This window comes from Sturnira hondurensis, unplaced genomic scaffold (assembly GCF_014824575.4).
Source record: "Sturnira hondurensis isolate 20B ecotype Veracruz unplaced genomic scaffold, ASM1482457v3 Scaffold0010128, whole genome shotgun sequence".
Taxonomy (NCBI): Eukaryota; Metazoa; Chordata; class Mammalia; order Chiroptera; family Phyllostomidae; genus Sturnira; species Sturnira hondurensis.
The window spans coordinates 35,881,186-35,895,969 of NW_028082759.1; the positions used below are offsets into that span (position 1 = coordinate 35,881,186).

At 39.3% G+C, this 14,784-nt stretch overlaps 1 protein-coding gene across 2 annotated transcripts in view; it reads right to left on the reverse strand.

Annotated features, from left to right (window-relative positions):
- SLCO5A1 (solute carrier organic anion transporter family member 5A1) overlaps positions 1–14,784 on the reverse strand; it is a 118,770-nt gene that overhangs the window by 43,682 nt on the left and 60,304 nt on the right. For both annotated transcript variants that reach the window (XM_037058686.1, XM_037058685.1), the window contains one exon: positions 3,261–3,425. In XM_037058686.1, the coding sequence (XP_036914581.1) occupies positions 3,261–3,425 (165 nt within the window). The remainder of the gene's footprint in view (positions 1–3,260; positions 3,426–14,784) is intronic.

A 14,784-nucleotide genomic window follows, 5' to 3' on the forward strand; every position in this document is an offset into this window, starting at 1 on the left:
ACATATATTAATTCTTCACATTATAATTGTAGACAAGGATTCAGAGAACAAAAGATTAAATTAAACCAAACTAAAGTAAATTAAATTAGTCCTTAAAATGTAAATCTCTGCTCAGAGAATAAACAAATTGGTGCTAAAAATTCAAACAATCAAGCTGAGTTTTAAAACGAATTATCGTCTTTGTTTACTGTTACCATGACAGGCGACCCTCTATTCCTAATCAGCCTAGATATCTCTTGACTCTTATTATTTATTATCTATCTGGAGACTAGGCAAAAAGTATGTGTGCTGGAAATAAAAGGCCTTTATCAGAACACAGGAGACTATCAAAATGTTGTATAAATTACACTGGCAAGGATTCCCCCAAAATACCGATGACAAAACCGGAAGGGAACTGGCACTTAGTGACACTGCTCCTGTACTCCTGATGCCAGAGCACAGAAGAGCGAATTCCTGCACCCTCTTCACCCAGGAGGCCACACTCAGCGACCACTGCCTTGACCCCACCACGTGGAATTCTGCAGCCAAACGTCCCAGGTGCAGCTGAACCCTTTCCTCCGTTGTTGTGCAGGGAGCTGTCTACCTGGCCTCTGCCTCTGCAGTGATTAACAGACGCCGGATCTGTACGTGTTCATCGTGCACAAACTCCTGCCGAGCTTAGCACTGTACCACGGCCCCAGCAGGGCCAACCAGCGTGTCCAGAGGGGAGTTGGAGGCTCGGACGGCACTGCTCTCTGGTCGATTGGGAACAGGACACACTGGGTGGACCAGCAATGTCCCACATGTGTGTCCTGAGGAGCCCTGTTTGTGACAAAGATGCCTCTTAAAAAATTGGATTTGCCAGTCAGGGCATGTGCCTGGGTTGAAGGCCAGTTCCCAGCAGGGGACCCGTGAGAGGCAACCATACATTGATGTTTCTCTCCTTCTCTCCCTCTCTCCTTCCCTTCCCCTCTAAAGATAAATAAATAAAATCTTTTCTAAAAAATTGAATTTGGTGGTCAAATCAATTTGGAGAAGACTGTACTCTGAATCTTCCTCTGGGAGTCTCCTAATGCATGTTAGCATATTAAAGGGTATAAGTCCTGCAGCAAAGAACTCTTTAATGCTTTAACTCAGCACGTTTCACGTTTATCTGGCTATAAACCTTCTTTCCAGTAACACTCTTACATTTGGGAAACACTTGAAACTACATATAACAGCTATGTGGCCTCAAATCTAGCTACAAGCCAACTCTTGGTTTCCCTGTCTAAGAATCGTTGCTCAGCAAAAGGCTAGTGTAAAAATTGAACCAGAAATGGGAGGTTAAGATTTTCTGACAACCAACCTATAACCTGTCCACTTTACCTTAACACAAGGAAAACACTTTTTAAAAAAACATGTCTATGTCATAGTTAGTACAATGGTCCACAGCAGTACACTCTATAAAAAATAAATCTCCTATCACGGATCCACAACCCAACCATGTACCTCTTTATGTGCAAAGTGAAAGAGAGAACAAAGTGATTACCCAGATATTTTGAGGCAACATTTTCTTTCAATTATAATATAATGTTTCCTGTTAGTTTTCAGATAATAATGCTTACTGGGTCTGGATGTGGACATGGAGAAGAGTGGGAACACAAGCCACTAGAAAAAGTTATCATAATTCCCTGCCTGTTTAGATAAACGTGCCTAATGTATTGAGTCTTGGGTAGATACAGTCACTGACCATCTTTGAAACCACTAAGGAAATATCCAGAATATTATATGATACTATTACAGTTGATAGCTAATTATAATAAAATAGGGAGCAAGGGAATCGGTCATTGTTGAGCTTAATGGGCTGGGGAGCATGAGCCTGCTTGCTTAGCTGGGAAGCTGCAACTTCACACACTCCAGAGGGTGGTGCCTTGCGTGGATTAACACCTCTCCGTCCCCCTGTCTCCCTATCTGGTACCGGATTGCTTCGACAAGCAGGAGAAGGTCAGCCCGTGCAGAATAGAAGTCAAAATGGTACAGGGGGAGGTGCTTGACCATAGAAACCAGTCAGTCTAACCTGAGAAAGGGATCAATTGCCTAGTGGGTGGGTCCATCGGAAGCCCACTAAAGCTTGGAAAGCTATTTTGAAAAAGCTCCCGGTCCTTCCCAAGCCCAAGATAATATAATTCCAAGGAACAAAAAAGAGTGTGCGCTCACTCTCTCTTTCTCTCTCCCTGTCCCTGACCCAGGCTCACCCCATGCGCTTCTCTCCATAACCATGCGGCCCTAGCAGCTGTGTGGCTGACAGTCACATAGGCTCTAGACACAGGCTCCAGGAGAGAGCCTGGTGTGTCAGCACAGCAGCAGACTGCAGCCAGGAACACAAGCCAAGTCAGCCAGATGATGAGAAGGACTAAGACTGGACTAAGCTTTCACATGGCACAGACACTGGAAACGGGCCTCTGTTGTGACCTTGCTAAAGACTTCGTTGGACCTTTATCCATGGCAGGGAGGATGGAGACTGGACACAGGGGCACCCTGCTACTTCCAGCTGAAGAAATCTTGCCACACCACAATCTCCCGTGCACTGGGTGGGTGAAATGTTTTTCTCTGGACCCTGTGAAGGAGCCCCACTTCCACCAGCAGCAATATAATACACTGAAAAGTCCCCTAATATTTGAAAATTAATGTTCCCACATTTCTGAGCACCCAATTTACTATGAACAGATCTGAGCACTAAGGTCCCTGTATCAAAGTCTTCTAAAAATCAGTTTCTCCAGACATGAAATAATTTCTAAGACAAAAATTCATAAACATAATAGATTTCCTTTCTAAATTCAAGCATCTGCAGTAATTCCATTAAAATCCACTCACATTTAGGAAAGGAAAATCCTGATACCACAGAACTGATCTACATTTCAAATTATCAATGTTCAAAAACCCAAAACTGCAAGACCTGTGCCAACCTCTACAAGGATTTATTCGGATTTACATTGGATCACTATTGCCTATATCATTCCTTTTACCTCCAACCCATAAAAACATAAATATGCCAAGTTCTCCCTTTCCAAAACACTGTTGGTAAAATCGCCACACAGCAATACAATCTGAATCAGAGAGAAAACATTCCAAGACTTTCTCCTCCTGAAACGTGGGGGCGGGGCGGGAGCTGCTGTGAGTGACCTCATTTCACCCTTTGCTGTGAGAAGGGAGAAGTGAGCTCTGCTCACTCACTGCATTTCAGTTTCCTGGTGGAAAACGATCGATCGTGTTTCGAAGACGCCCTGATGGCGGTGCCTTACCAGTGTAGATGCTGGCATTGGAAGCCGGGATACCAAACTGTGACTCGATGAACTTGGGAATGAAGGTAATGAAAGCAGTGACAATGGCACTCTCAGCTGTGTATGACAGACTCACAAAAAGGAATGTCATGTTGCTTAAGATCCTGACAGCTGCTCTTGGTAGGTCTACAAAATGACAAAAATGACAAATGAATGTTATAAACCAGGGATGGAAAATAAAATAAAACTGAATTGTTTTTGAAATGAACTGGAAATAGCCATTCAGCAATATTTGAGATTATTGAATAAAGAATAAAACTAGAAAAATCTGATGACCAGTTAGATATTATCCCCTTTATTAAATACATTTGTGGGAGGGTTAATTTTCAAGTAGGGTAACATAATTTAATAAAGTATTTTTAAAACATACCCATGCACAAATATCCTTACAAGAAGTACCCAACCTATGACTCCTGTTTCAAGAACTATTTAAAATAAATTATTTACATTTTTAAATGTTTTTAATTTTTTTTAAATTTATTTATCTTTAGAGGAGAAGAAAAGGAGAGAGGGAGAGAAAAAAAATATCAATGTATGGTTGCCTCTCATGCATCCCGTGCTGGGAACTGGCCTGCAACCCAGGTATGTGCCCTGACTGGGATTAGAACCGCAATCCCTCGGTTCGCAGGCCTGTGCTCAATCCACTGAGCTACACCAGCCAGGGCAAATTTTTTACATTTTTATTTATTAAAATGATATTATTCTTTAAGATTCCAAAATCTACTAAATGTGTAAAGGACCTGCAAAATAATCCTGCACTTTGACCTCCAGGTTGCTATCTCCCTGACACCCACAACAGAGGGGCTGCCATGTGATTGGACATCTGATCTTCCAGCCTCAGGAGATGATACAGCTAAAAGAGCACATGGTATGAGGCCACCCAGTCAGACCTCCCAGGGACTTTGGAACAAAGTGAAATGATCTCCAAAGGGGCAGGACAGCCCAGAGGTGGGAGCTTAGCACCTGCCCAGCTCTTCTCAAGGAAGAGCAGACCATTCCTTGAGTGGGGGCATTTATTTCACAGAACTTACCATATATGTGGTTCAAGATGTATGTGCAAGTATATTCATATCAGCATTGAATATAACAGCAAAATTTGGGGGGAAAAGCACCTAAATGCCCATCAATGGGAAGTGTTTAAATTATGGCACAGTCATATAACACAATATTATGCAGTAATCAAAACTGAAGTGAGCCCTGGCCAGTGTGGCTCAGTTGGTTAGGGCATCACCCATAAACCAAAAAGTCATGGGTTTTATGCCTAGGTTGTGGGTTCGGTTCTCGGCTGGGGTGTGTACAAGAGGGAACAGATTGATGTTCCTCTCACATCAACATTTCTCTCCCCCTCTCTCTCCCCCCTCCCCCATTCTCTAAAATCAATGCACATGTTCTCGGGTGAGGATAAAAAAATGAAATAAGCTTTCTGTACTGGCATAAAAGAAACTCTAAGAAATATTTTTATTAATAAACAAAGCCAGATGCTGCAGAAAGATATTATGTGTGTACAAATATATATTATGTACCTTTATATATATATATCATATATGTATATATAATGTTTAAGTAAAAATCAAACAAACCAAAAATGTACATAAATACAGTCAGATGTATACATCTTAATACATATAACACCAAGAAATTCTGTTGAATGGAACTAAGATTGGTAAAGAGAAATAAAAGGAAATGTTCATGTGTATAGTTTTATATTTTTTGCACATTTATAATATGAACTAACTCACATTCATGTTACCTTTACATGCCTTCATGTAAAAAGGTAAGCTGTATGACTTTGGACATGTACCATCATCTCAGTTATCAGAATGGTTTTGTTATGTTATGAGATAATAAAGTCATTTCATAAAATTAAACAACAGTTGTTAAAGCTATAGTTTATAGCTCATTCACAGGATTTAAAACTTAGGAAGGCAAAACTATTCACTATTATCCTCTTTAAATGTAAACTAATTTTCATGTTCTATAACTTAATTTAATTATTTAAAGTTTAAATAAACATTTAAAAGAAAAATTAAGATGCAAACTTAACTTTAATGTAAAAAATACAACAAAAAATATAATCAAAGTACATAAAATTACCCAATTTCCTCTTACAAGCACTGCAAATAAAAATGTCATATCTAAAACTTTAAAAGTTAGAAAGTTAAGATTTCATATTAACATTTAGAGATTCTGCTGTTAAGTTTAGCTGTTAAACACTATGTTGAATCTGAAACATCTGGGAAAATATAAAATAAATAATTTTAATCCAAGAAGATAACATATGTATCACATGAATATTTTAAAAGATACCATTTAAATAAACTGGTTTTTCTTTTATACCCATTTGGTATGGTTAAATAACCTTGTCATTTCAAAGGTAACTAAAGATACATATGACGTTTCTCTCTTCTCTTTCATTAAAAAAAAACTTGCTGTTACTTAAGAATTTAGCAAAAGTTCAGACTTTCAACAACCTTTAACTTATCTTTTTTTCTTCCACCTTCTTCCCTCCCCTTTGTTGGGGCTGCCTTTTAGTCCACATGCCCTGCAGGAGGGGGGCCAGGTATCCAGGGACCTGTCTTTGGCTGGTAGGTTTGGAAGTTTGTTTCTGTACAGGGGTAGGAAGCAAGTAAATGCAGACATTGAGAATAATGGGAGACGGTTCTTTAACTGCCAGAAAAGGGAGTTACAGATATTGAAAGGGAACAGTTAGATATAAGATTGAAACTGCAGGTATTGGTATGGATTCACCAAATGATAGGTGGGTAGATAGATAAGATGATAATTGATCAATGATAGATGATAGACTTTGTGTGTGTCTATGTGTGGGGCAAAACTAGGTGAGTATGCAAACTAGTTTATTCTTGCATTATTTATTAATTATTGTATCATTTCACACGAACAATCATAAACCTACTTTTGCCCAATACTGTATATGTATCTACTAACTATGTCTACTAGCAGAGCTTGGAAATAATGAGCCTGGTAGCAATTAGCCCACCTTACACCCAGCTCTTGGTTTCTCGAGAATCAGAGCGCCTTGGAGAACTGGCTAACTTCAGAGCTGGGGCAGAGAAAATACAAGATGAGCCTGGAAAATCTTACTGAGCAAAAAAGCAAAGAAGTACTCAACGAATAATGGGGACATGTCAGAAAGACAGAAGACAGCATGAAGGATTCCCAGTGGCCAAATGTGGAACAATTTGAGCTCAATTAATGCTAAAACGGCAAGTGAAAGTTCAGTAGGAACAAGATACGGTCCGTCCTTTTATTCACAGATCCAGCATTTGCAAATTCACCAGAATTTATCTGTGTCTGTGAAATCAACACTGGCAGCACATGGACTTTGGAGAACCTGCACAAAATGGCAAGACATGGGAGTCGCGGGTCACGCATTCCTGGCTGGGCTGCACAAGGGCCTCTTGTCTCAGCTCACATACTACAAACAAGCGTCCTTTTCACAACCATTGTCACATTTTTTGCATTTTTGCACTTTTGGTAATTTTATTGTTTAAAATGTCCTGCCACCCCCAAGCATAGTGCTGAAGTGCTGTGTAGGGTTTCTAAATGCAAGAGGCTGGGATATGCCTTCCAGAGAAAATGTATGTTGTAGATAAGCTTCTTTCAGGCAGGAGTTATAGTGCCGCTGGCCATGGGTTCAATGTCAATGAATCAACAGTGTACATGATATAAGGTGTTGCTGAACAGAAACACACGTAAAACAAGGTTATGTATTAATGGGTTGGCCATTAAGCTGTGACGGGAACCCAGCCCTGTATTTCCCCCAGAGCAATGCTCCGGTATTGGGTATTTCAGTGTTTGTGGTGACTTTATAGAACACAATTTCTGCAAATAACGAGAACCAACTGTACAAAAGTACTTATAATTATTTATTGCTTAATAATTGCAATATACTTATTAACTTTAGAGTGGAGAAACCTGACAGATACAATCTTATCCAGGTGACAAAAGTTCCCCTAAATGGTAACAAGGCAAAATAACCATGTGTGGCCTTTGTTACAAAGCGCTGAGCACAGTCATTGTGGTGGTATGCCTACAAAATGCATAAACCAGGGTGTGGCGTCATTAAACCCAAGTTGAGTGACAAAGGTCATAAAAGACCAAAAAAATGATGATGAACTTATCCAGACTGACGGGGATGAAGAAGACACTAAAACTAAATACATACGACTCTGGATTGGATCTTGGATGTAAAGGGCATTAATCAGTGACATCTGAATGGGGCCTGTGGTCTAGATGATGACACAAGATCAATGTGAGCTTCCTGACTTTGATGACTGCCCAGGGGTCACACAGGAGAGTGACCTTGTACTTAGGAAACACACTTGAAAGCATTAGGGGGCAGTGGAGTATCATGTCTTCAACTTCTCCCACGGGTTAAATGCCAGCAACTGGAGAATCAGGGCGCAGGGGACATAAGAGTTCTCTGGGCATCTTCTGTGGCTTTTGTGCGATTTTAAAATTATTTCAAAAACACAAAGTTTTAAAACCTAAATTAGCAAAGATGTTGCTACATTCATCAATTTGCAGGCAGATACCTGATATTTATGCTGCAGGACATAGTTTAGATAGGTTTCTTGGTGTCATTGGTAACTGTGTCATTGTAAAACCAAAGAAACGGCAAAAAGCATGATGGAGGAGAGATGGAATCATGACGGTGATGATTTTCTTAAATCACTGAATAAGAAATCCTCCAATAAAGGCAGGCTGGCACTAAAACCGCAAGGCTGCAGTATGTTTGCAGTGGTGCATGACCCCCACCTCTCTCTAGTTTCAAAGTATGTGTTTTTATTGTAGGTAAATGGAAGCATCTGTGTTGAGGAAAGAGGCTGGAATTCATTTTTATTTCATATTTTATACTCTTACATACTTGTAAAAGTTTGTACCATGAGCATGCATTACTTTTATATTCCAAAAACTCTGAAATTTTGAAGGAATGCAACAATATGTCATTTTACAAGAGATGTCTTCCCTGGCTCAGGCAGCTGACTTAGAAATTCCTTCCCCCTCTTTCTTCAAACTTCCTTAGAATGTGATATCTCCATTGTAAGATTTATGTTCTATTGTATCTATTTCCCTTTGACTTCCCTTTAAGGATATGGACTGTAACTTTTCATATATGTATCCTGAGTCCATCCTATAGCAGTTGCTCAATAAAGATATTTATACGAGAGAAAAAGAAACAAAGAAATAGAGAAGTTTCCTCAAGATAAATATTGCCAGGCATATATCTCAATAATTAGTATGATATTAGGGTACCAGTCTAGTCCTTTCCTAAAAGTCTTACATAATGCCAATTTCTTAAATAAACGTAAAATTTGAGGGAAGTGTCACTTGAACAAGCAGATAAAGGTGGTGTAAATGGACTAAATCAAACATGACATAGAATTCATATTAGATATAGACAAAAAGGCCAACAGTGAAAATGGGAACACCAAAGTTGAGGTCCTTGTTATATAATAAATTGGGATTATATTGATAAATAATAAAATATCACCATATGGCAGAATATAGAGTGCTTGTCAAATCACATGTGCAGGACCCAAGGCCTTGGCCTCAGAGGTGTGGAGAGAGAAGATGAGGTGAAGAGAGGAGGAAACACCATATGTCAATTATAGTAGCATCAGGCCGGCTGAGAGTCTGCTCTGGCTATCACACCTAAGCTTCCATATATTAATCACATTTTTTAATGTTTTGACATCTTAAAAATCTTGCTGACTACCAGTTCTCAGAAAGAGCAAGGGCTCAGCTGAGAACACATCTTTTATATGCAAACCGACCAATCCTGAGTCTCTAGTCCCAACTACCAACTTGCCTGTCACTCACCAAGCCAGTATCACCCCTGCCGTGGATCACCCAGGGACAGGTACCAAGCAACTAGGGACCACCCCTACAGCGCACAGCCCCCTAGAATTATTCACAGTCACCAGTCACAAGCTATTCACTCTGCCCCACCTTGTCTTTCCCATGGAAATCTCCATAAAGACTTTGACCCCAGCTTCCCCCCGGTGCCTGTCTTTTGTCTCCTGACCAAGACCTGGTGCATCCCCTGTGGCCCTGTATGGCAGGGCGGGATCCTTCCCTTTGGGAAATGTAAGTAAAAATTCTTATTTCAATGATATTGACTGCTCTATATTGTCATTCAGTCACCTCCATAAGTTAAAATTCAAATTATAAAACCATTTCCTGTAACACCTCTCCACAAAATCCCATGATTCCCTTCTCTTTCAAGTACTTAGAGTATGTAATTTATCCTTTATCTCAGATCTTTACATTCTTACTACCTGTATACTTTAAAGCCTATCTCCACCATCAATAAGTAGGTGGGAAAAAACTATCTCCACGCAGTGAGCCCTTAACAACTCCCCTTATGCTCTGTGGTCTCGCACCACTCTGTGTATTTCATGGGTGGAGAGCAGATTCAATTTTTCAATGCCTGTTATTCAGGAGCATCAAACAATTTTTTAGTCACATGCTTCTGTAAAAGCAGAACCAAAGTTGCTCTTCATACACAACATGGCCAAATAGGACCCAACTGCCCTACGCACTTTCACTTCATCCATTTCATTCTTGCTCATTTTCTTTGAAACTAATGATCCCCTGGGCTCCCTATTTAAGCATTTCAATTTCTTCTGCCCCTCCATTACACAATGCAAACGCATTCCCTGCCACCAATAAAGGAGTGGAAAGCAACGGATGGCCGTGGCATGCCACAGTCACTTCTGGGTAAGCATATAGAGCTCCTGAGATTCTTACCTGTGGATGGTGGACAGAGAAGAAAGTCATGGGGCCCAAAATACATCATTAGTGGTTGCTGGCCAGAGTACAATCCTGCTTGTTTAAATCTGGCACTAATGAGCATATACATATATATGGTAAATACTTCTCTGATGAGTAACCCCACAGTCATTTTGCAGTAAATATAAAGAAAGTGCTCGCCCTGGCTGGTATAGTTCAGTGGATCAAGCACAGGTCTGTGAACCAAAGGGTTGCCAGTTTGATTCCCAGTCAGGGCACATGCCTGGGTTGTGGGCCAGGTCCCCAGTAGGGGTGTGCAAGAGGCAACCACACATTAATGTTTCTCTTCCTCTTTCCTTTCCCCTCTCTAAAAATAAATTAAAAAAATATTTTTTGAAAAAGAAACTGCTTTCTTTTTTTTAAGAATTCTTCGCCATTTCTGTTACCATTTACTTTTTACCTTATAAGCTGTAGGTTCAAATCTAAAGATTCTGCTCATCAGAAGAAAACATATGCACATCAAAATAAATCTAAAAAATATCAAACAAAGAATTTGAGATGAAGAAGATATAAGTAGAGTAGAACATCAAAACCAGAGACAAGAGCCATGACAGGTGCGGCTCAGTTTGTTGGGCACCATCCCACAAAGTGAACGGTTGTGAGTTTGATTCCCAGCGAGGGCATATGCCTAGGTTGCGGGTTCAGTCTCCAGTCAGAGCATGTACGAGAGGCAACCAATTGATGTTTCTCTCTCACATCAATGTTCTCACAAATAAAGACACTACAAAAAAAGAAAATTATAGGCCAATATCCCTAATGAGCATAGATGATAAAATCCTCAACAAAATACTAGCAAACCAAATACTGCAATGCATCAAAAAGATCGTACACCATGAACAAGTGGGGTTTATTCCAGGAATGCAAGGTTGATGCAACATTTGCAAATCAATAAATGTGATTCACCACATAAACAAAATGAAGGGTAAAAACCACATGATCACATCAACAGATGCATAAAAAGCTTTTGATAAAATTCAACACCCATTTATGATTTTTAAAAATCCCAACAAAATAAAAAGACAACCCACAGAATGGGAGAACATATTCACCAATACATCAGATAAGGGGTTAAAATCCAAAATTTATAAAGAACTTACAAAACTCAACACCAAAATCACAAACAACCCAATTAAAAAGTGGGACCTGAATAGACACTGCTCCAAAGAGGACATACAGATGGCCAATAGACATGTGAAAAGATACTCAATGTCACTAATCATCAGAAAAATGCAAATTAAAAACACAATGAGACATCACCTCACACCTGTCAGAAAGACTATCAGCAATATATCAACAAACAAGTACTGGCAAGTATACAGGGAAAGGGGAGCTCTTTTGCACTGTTGGTGGGAATATAGATCAGTGTGGCCACTACAGAAAGCAGTATGGAGATACCTCAAAAAATTAAAAATGGACCTGACTTTGACCCAGCAATCCTGCTTCTTGGAATATACCCAAAGCAACCCAAAACACTAATTCAAAAGAACATAAACACTCCTGTGTCAATTGCAGAGTTATTTACAGTCACCAAGATATGGAAGTAGCCCAAATATCTATCAATAGATGAGTGGATAAAACATTTGCACACTGGAATACTACTCAGCCATGAAAAAAGAAAATTTACCCTTTGCAACTATATAGGCAGAACTGGAGAACATAAGACAATCAGAGAAAGAAAAATACCATATGATTTCACTCATACATAGAATCTAATGAACAAACTGAACTAACCAGGAAAATGGAGACAGATTTATAGATGGGGAGCAGGATGACAGCTCATTGTTGGGAGGGTAGGCTAGTGGGTGGAGGGAGTGAACAAAAAGGAAAAGGACTCATGGACATGGACAATAGTGTGGTGATTGCAGGGGAGAGAGGGTTTAAGGAGAATAAATGCTAATGGAAAAAATATACAACAAAAAGTAAATAAACAAACAAATAAATAAATAAAAAGAACAGTGATGAACCCAATGTAGCTGGAGCAGAATAAACAAATGAGACTGCAAGGAAGATATGGGGTCAAAACAGGCAACCATGGGTGTGATTGTAACCCTAACTAGGTCGTATAGGGAAGGAACTTCTCAGTGAGATCAAAAACCACAGAAGCCTTGAGCAGAGGAGTGGCATTTTGAACAGGATCCTTCTGGCTGTTGAGTTGAAAGCAATTGAAAAGGGCAAGGATAGAAGAGGGAGACGAGTTTAGAAGGCTCTGTCCTTTCCTTCTCTACTCAGCAAAACCATCATCACCTCTCACTTCAGCTCTGTTCATAGCCTTCTATCTGGGCGCCTCCTTCCAATCTACTCCTTTTCCTCCATAAACTCTGCCTAAAGAAGGCTGCTAAACATCTGCTTATAGCTCCCCCTGCCCATTAGGGGCAGCTTCAGTTAAAAGCTAGACTTCAAGCTCTCTATATGCAATATGACCCTATCTTACCTTCTGAACCTGATCTCCCAGGCCTCGGCCACTGATACACAACACACCAACCACAATGACGTGTTCAGCACTTTCAAATACATCTACATAGTCTGACCTTGGCTTTGCTCTCTGCCATGCGCATATTCGTACCATCCCCCCTCTATCTACTGAACTTCTCTCAGCCTTCCACAGTTCATCACAAATCCCCCCTCTCCCCATGAAACCTTTCTTGACCCCTCAACTACGTATTCCCTCACTGACTTTGAATCTCACACCAGTGTGTCTAGCCTCCTTTATGGTCTTTATATATCTCCATCTGTCCTTGTCCTGTCTCCCTTAGTGGGCTGTAAGCTCATGGAGGGCAAACCCTGGCTCGCTCATTTTCATATTTGCCACAGTACAAAGAACAGAACCTTCTATAAAGTGAACAGTTTAAATAAATAATAATCAAAGTTCTGTAATTTTCAATGGACTCTTAAATCTACTCATTACTTCAAAGTAACTTTTTTATTTAATTAGTAAGGTAAACACATTATGCTCTAATACAAAGGTGGGTAAAGAAAAATCTGTTATATTTCATGCTAAATTACAACTCTAAGCAATTAAGCTTAAAAAATTAAAAGTGGTCACAAAAATAAAATTGCCCTTATGATTAACTGCTATCAAAAGTTCTCCATTTAGGAAGATAAACAATTAAATTTGGAAGACTAAAAGACCTTGAACCTCAGGAAAATTGATCCACTTTAATATTTTAAGTGTTTATTTTTATTGGTAAGATTTTGATGCAATCAATGCTAATCTCTTTATGGAAAGGTGATGCAGACACACTAAAAATTCTACTTTCTCCTTTGTGGTGTTTTAAAACAGTCTTATTCCTGCATAATTTATAATAAGAATCAAGAAAGACTGAGTCAGATTTTGCCAGTATCTGTCTACAATATGGAGGCAGAGTGGAAAGTATAGTACATTTTCTTCTAGTATTCTCTGCAATAGAACTTGCCAAAAGGGCACCATTTAGTATGGCCCAAATGACTTTCTTTTTAAGGAAGTAGTGACTTAGCTATCTTTCTCCCTCCTCTCTAAAGAAGCTAATGTTGGCATCCAAGTTTCATATACAGGGTGGGGCAAAGGTAGCTTTACAGTTGTTCATATGGAAAAATAATGCAACTGATAAGTAATAAAAGAATAAACCCTGTGTTTTGTGTATTCACAACTGTAAACATGCTGTTGTCCAACCCTGAATAAAATAAAGACCCAAAGAAGCCCTGATCCTGAAAACAGTACAAGGGAAAAGAGCATCTGGAAGTCAAGCTCCAATTTAACTACAAAGGAGCGCTTCATAACCATTCTTTATTCAAGGCCTTGACAATGAATCTCAGGTCTGTAATACAAATTATGTCAACAATAGAATGATTCCCAGAAATCTGATTTGCTCTTTTGAATATCAGCTAAATACTATAGGACTGATTTCATTTCCTATAAGTGGTAGGTATTAGATAACCTAAAGGAAGTCGGCATGTGCAAGATAAATGTGAATTAACTTTATATATTCTAACTGAACATTATTGCAATATTATCAACATCATTTGAATCATTTTTGGCATTTTTAGGGTTTAGCATTTTTAGCATCTTCATTTTATCATCTCATTAAAACATAATTCCCTTTTAATAGGAAAAAGTGTCTCTTAAGATTCCCATTTAGATACCATTAGAGAATCCAGGACAAGTGCAAGTAATGAAAGAAACCAGCTGTACATCTGAATCAGGAGGTTTAACTGCCCGAGTGACGTTAGTCATCACCATGAAGGCATGAATAGTGTGAAAAAGCTGAGAATTTATCAGACATACTGATCAGAAAATCAGAATGGAAACAGATTTTATATACCAACTGCCCATCACTATTAAAAGACTCCAATTACTCTTTCTTTTAAAAGAAAACATCCTGACGAAGGACACTACCTAATGGTAAAGGGAGCAAGTGAACAAAAGAATATAACCCTGGTAAACATTTACGTACCCAACACAGGAGCACGTAAATATGTAAAGCAAATCTTTTTAAAAAAGATTTTATTTATTTATCTTTAGAGGGGAAAGGGAGAGGGAGAGAAATATCAATATATGGTTGCCTCTTATGTGTCCCCTGCTGGGAACTGGCCTGCAACCCAGGCATATGCCCTGACTGGGAATTGAACCACCATCCTTTGGTTTACAGGCCCATGCTCAATCCACTGAGATGCACCAGCCAGGGCTGCAAAT